Source organism: Brassica napus, chromosome C8, assembly GCF_020379485.1.
Source record: "Brassica napus cultivar Da-Ae chromosome C8, Da-Ae, whole genome shotgun sequence".
NCBI lineage: Eukaryota > Viridiplantae > Streptophyta > Magnoliopsida > Brassicales > Brassicaceae > Brassica > Brassica napus.
In genome coordinates this window covers 19,463,573-19,469,187 of record NC_063451.1, presented here as the reverse complement: position 1 = coordinate 19,469,187, position 5,615 = coordinate 19,463,573, and the positions used below count along the sequence as shown (strand labels likewise).

The window sequence follows — 5,615 nt, the reverse complement described above, 5'->3', positions numbered from 1 at the left end:
GGAATGAGAATATGGAAAATTGGAAAAAATATAATAAGATGACAGGAACCTTTCTTTGGGATATCATTCTTCCTTCATCTTGTTATATCAAAGATCTAAAGTTGAGTATTTGTGGTGTTATCATGACGCAGAGTAATTTGTTGAGTCACAGTGAGGAGCAGAGGAACGGTGAGGGCAAGCGTAAGAGATTGAAGATTTCCGTGGCGAATTTTGACAACTCTGCTCTAATCAGGACCTACTCCAAAACTCTGATTGGAAGGTGCATGAACCCTGTGGAGCAGGAGATGAAGGCATTGTTCACAAATCTCCCAAAGATTTGAAAATTGGAGGAAAGAGTCACGGGCAGTGACTTGGGCTTTGGTAAGTTCCAGTTCGACTTCAAGACGGAGGAGGAACTTGAGGCGGTGCTGAGGCAGTAGCCTTTTCATTTCGACTACTGGATGCTGGCTTTGGCGAGGTGGCAACCAAAGCAAATCAAGGATTTTCCTTCCGAGATCACGTTTTGGATCAGAGTTGTTGGTCTCCCGCTTGAATTTAGGACCGTTTCAACATTTGAGAGCATTGGTGGTGCTTTGGGGAGAGTGGTGGATGTAGATGTGTTCCATAACCGAGTTCAAGTTGTGATGGACGCTTTCAAAGAACTATGCTTTGAAACGACGATAGACTTCAAAGGAGGTGAATTCTACGAGGAGGAGGAAGTGGCGGTGTCTCTGCGCTACGAAAAGCTCTTCGGTTTTTGCAAGCTCTGTGGGAGTCTCTGTCATAAGGAGGAGTTATGCCCTTTTGATGAGAAGAACACAAAGGCGAGTCCAGAAAGAAGGTGGGACAACAGAGAAGGGAATGGGGGATGGACTGATGGTGCGAAACATGAGGAGCACGCTCGTAGTTACAAGGGCATGGTCATTAACGGTAATACGGGCCAACAGAACAGAGAAGGAGACAGTAGGGAGTATTATGGGAAGGGTAAGGGTAAAATGGTGGAGGCATCAGACTCTAAGTGGGTTAAGGTTCCAGAGCGAGGCAACAGGAGACCTTCTAATCATCATGGAAACTACAGAGGGAATGGGGAGGGTTCACGGGTTCAAAATATACGTCGTGAAGATGTTCCAGTTGTGGACTCTGGAGCTCAAGTGGTGTCTTCCAGGACATATCCAACGCAACCAAGAGAGGATCAGGGGCAGCAAGGTGCACCTCAGGTAACCCGTGAAGAGGGCAAGATCACGCTGAACGGAGATGCTGCTGCAACACTGCCGTCTGCAGAGTTTCAAATGGAACTATCTAAAACGCAGGTGGAAGGGTCGGAGGTGATCGTGGTGGCTATGGAGGAGGAGAGGGGTCTACTTGCAGTGCAAGGAATGATGGAGAAACAAGATTATACATTTGAAGATATTGAGATGGAACTGGATGCTATTAATGCGGCTATGATAGAGAGTGGCGTCGACTTGGAGACAGAGGAAGAGTTTCAAACTCTATTAGAAGAGGAGTTTGAGCAAGCTTCTGAGGCTCAGGCAGAGAACGCTCTCATTCAGGATGAGGAACAACCGGTGACTGGAGAGGAGAACATCAATAAGGAGGTGGGAACAGGGGACTTGGCGACGAGGCAGAGTCACCATAAGAGGTTATTCAAGCCCCACAGCAGCACTGCGGGTAGTACTAAAATGAGAATGGCAGCTGCGCTTGTCTCACCAAGAAGGAAAGTTGGAGCTAAGGTTGGGGCTCGTCATGGAGACAATACCAAACCACCGGAGAAAAAGGGACCTTCAATTCCGAAGCCGGTTAACTTAAAATTCTAAGGTTATGGATCAAACCTCATATACAATGAGATTACGAATAAAGGATTTGGTTTCTGGGGGTGGCACTTTCATTATTTCAATAAATTTACCTTTCATTGAAGTTTTATTTGGTTTCGTGGGTCTGGGGGCAGTAATCATTGTTATGTTTCTCTCGCTTTTTATCATGATTTGGAATAAGATTGGTCTTTTGAGTTCATGGTGTTCATGGTGTCATATTCATGGACACGTTTTTATGATATATTGCGATGAGGTTTTGTTGAGAAAGATTTGGAAATGTGGAAATATTTGGTACTCTATCATCGATTACTTTTTTTCTGTCTTGAGGTTTCTTGGTGACATGGAACTTGTTAGATATGTATGGGCAGTATGCTACGTGAACAGAGGATGGTGGATTAACAGAGGATGGTGGATCAACGGTTTAGTCTCGATTTGGTTGTTATGTATGGTTTTATTGTTAAATGAGCCGTGTCTAGGAAATATGGTGCACTTTTGGTGGGAACTAAAAGGTATACGGAGCCTGCGGGTTAAAGGTGTAATTGGGAGTGCAGAAAAGGTTGCCCGGCCTCGTCGGTACGGAGCCATTTGGGGATTGTTAGATCGTATGGTAATTGAGATCAACTGTCAAGCACATTTAGTGATTGAACAAAATGTATTCGATTATGCGTGTGCTATGAAAGTTATTTTTTCTATAGTATATGTAATTTGGACTATGAGGAATACTTGGAAATTTGTAAGTGTAGGCTCAATTTTCATACTTCTTAAGGATATTTGGAATGTGATGATGCAAGGTTCCTTGGTAGCAGAAACAAAAATGGATGTCTCATTTCTGAGTTTGAGTATTAATTTGTCTAGTATATTAGTTGGACGATTGTATGGATGTAGTGCGAAATGCAAGTATGGAAATAAGGGGTCCAAATGGTATGTTCGGGAATCGATAGTGATGGGAGTATGGTCTTGCCACATTGTGATTATAAAATGGCTGGGTATCTTTAAATCCCAATGTTCCGGCTCGAGAGAGCAATACAAGGTTTTTTTATATATGAAAATATTAAGCTGGAATTGTAGAGGTCTTGAGAGTCATTGGACCATAAGTTATCTTCGGGAGACATGGCATAAACACAAACCGGATTTTTTATTTTTATCTAAAACGAAACAGGATTTTGAGTTTGTACAATGGTTTCAACCACACTTTGGATATGATAGTTTGACTACTGTGGATCCAAATGGGAGGAGCGGTGGTTTAGCTCTTTTTTATAATAATGAGTATCAGGTGAAAATTCTATATTCTAGTAATAGAATGATAGATATTGAGGCGGTGGTCAAAGGAAAACAAGTTTTTCTTACTTTTGTTTATGGGGATCCAGTGCAAAAGCTAAGAGAACAGGTATGGGAGAGACTAACTCGATTTGGATTTGCACGTTCGGAACCTTGGTTTATTATTGGCGATCTAAACGAAATTACTGGGAATCATGAAAAGGATGGGGGCTCTCTACGTTGTACAACTTCATTTATTCCTTTCAATAATATGATAAGGAATAATGGTTTATTAGAATTTCCGGCTCGAGGAAATACACTGTCGTGGCAAGGAAGAAGGGGCAAAGGAAAAGGAGCAGTGACGGTCAGATGTCGATTGGATCGGGCTCTAGCAAATGAGGAATGGCACACGCTTTTTCCATGTTCTTATACAGAGTATCTAAAGATGGTGGGGTCTGACCATCGTCCAGTGGTGGCTTTCTTTGAGGATAATTTAGATTTGACAAAAGATGGATTGGTCAGGAGGGTCTTATGGAGTCGATTGTAGCTGGCTGGACGGAGAGTCAGGAAGGACATTCATGAGACTTTGTTACAAAAATTAATAATTGTCGTCATGAAATTTCTTCATGGCGTAAAGATAATCAACCATCTGGAAAGGATAAAATCCAGGAGCTTCAACATGCACTTGAGGAAATTCAAATGGATAATAATAGATCACAAGAAGAGATTATTGAGGTTTCTAGGAAATTGCAGGAGGCTTATAAGGATAAGGAGGAATATTGGCATCAGAAAAGCAGGAATATGTGGTACTCATCTGGCGATCTTAATAATAAATTTTATCATGCTTTGACGAAGCAGCGTAGGGTTCGTAACAAAATAGTGGGCCTCCATGATGAAACGGGTAATTGGATAACGGATGAGAAAGGAGTTGAGAAGGTGGCGGTTGATTATTTTGAGAGCCTGTTCACGACCACGGCTCCAACGGAATTTGATAGTTTTTTGGAAGAAATAACACCATCTATTTCTCCCCAAATGAATCAAATATTACTGAGAATGGCAACGAAGGAAGAGGTCCGACAAGCTTTATTCATGATGCATCCGGAGAAAGCGCTAGGACCGGATGGGATGACAGCTCTTTTTTTCCAGCATTTCTGGCATATAATTAAAAGGGATGTGGTTGAGATGGTGAATAATTTCCTTCTTACAGGAAATATGGATCCATGTTTAAATATTACTAATATATGTATGATTTCGAAAGTCGAGAGACCCACAAGGATGACGGAATTACGGCCGATAAGTCTTTGTAATGTTGGTTACAAAATTATTTCGAAGGTTTTGTGTCAAAGATTGAAAATTTGTTTACCAATGCTAATTTCGGAGACACAATCGGCATTTGTGGCGGGCAGGTTAATATCGGATAATATTCTTATAGCGCAGGAAATGTTTCATGGACTGAGGACAAATAAGTCATGTCAGAACAAATTTATGGCAATCAAAACGGATATGAGCAAGGCATATGATAGGATCGAGTGGAACTTTATTGTGGCTCTCCTTCACAAAATGGGATTTGATCCTCGCTGGACTAACTTGATGATGGAATGTATCTCTTCGATTCAATATAGGGTACTTATCAATGGTCAGCCACATGGACTTATTATCCCTCAACGAGGCTTAAGGCAGGGAGATCCTCTGTCTCCTATTTATTTATTATGTGCACTGAGGCATTAATCGCAAATATTAAGAGGGCGGAGAGAGAGAAACAACTTACTGGTTTAAAGGTGGCAAGAGCGTGTCCAGCAATCTCTCATTTTCTATTTGCAGATGATAGTCTTTTCTTTTGCAAGGCAAATAAGGAGGAGTGTCAAACCATTCTCAGGATTTTAAAGGAATATGAGGCTGTCTCAGGGCAACAAATTAATTTCCAGAAATCTTCAATTCAATTTGGGCATAAGATTAAAGAAGCCAGTCGTCAAGAATTGAGGGATATTCTGGGAATTCAAAATATAGGAGGCATGAGATCCTACATAGGTTTACCAGAAAGTCTTGGAGGATCTAAGGTACAAGTATTTGGTATTGTACATGAACGCTTGAATTATAGGGTTAATGGATGGACTTTTCGATTTTTTACTAAAGGAGGAAAAGAGGTAATTATTAAATCGGTGGTTATGGCCCTGCCAAACCATGTTATGTCTGTTTATCGGTTACCGAAGGCTACCGTTAAAAAATTAACAAGTGCAGTTGCTCAGTTTTGGTGGAGCCCAGGAGGAAGTTCAAAAGGTATGCATTGGAAATCATGGGATAAATTATGTGAAACCAAAGATAATGGTGGGTTAGGTTTCAAGGATCTTGTTGATTTTAATACGGCAATGCTTGGAAAACAACTATGGAGGCTGATTGAGAAGCCAAATACTCTTTTTTCAAGAGTCTTCAAAGGACGGTATTACATGAATGCTTCACCCCTGGAACCGATTCGTTCTTATTCCCCGTCATATGGCTGGAGGAGTATTATTTCTGCTAGATCTCTGGTTTGTAAAGGACTAATTAAAAGGGTGGGAACAGGTTCGTCTA

General features: G+C 41.4%; 1 protein-coding gene across 1 annotated transcript; it reads left to right on the top strand.

Annotated features, from left to right (window-relative positions):
- The first annotated feature begins 440 nt into the window (after positions 1-440).
- Positions 441-1,793, top strand: LOC106412835. The gene has a single exon (XM_013853721.1). It carries the CDS (start codon positions 441-443, stop codon positions 1,791-1,793), a length of 1,353 nt encoding a protein of 450 aa, XP_013709175.1.
- Positions 1,794-5,615: the final 3,822 nt, after the last annotated feature.

Bases quoted from the DNA above. Each gene is read 5' to 3' on its own strand.
- LOC106412835 (XM_013853721.1), top strand. From the start codon at position 441: ATGCTGGCTTTGGCGAGGTGGCAACCAAAGCAAATCAAGGATTTTCCT.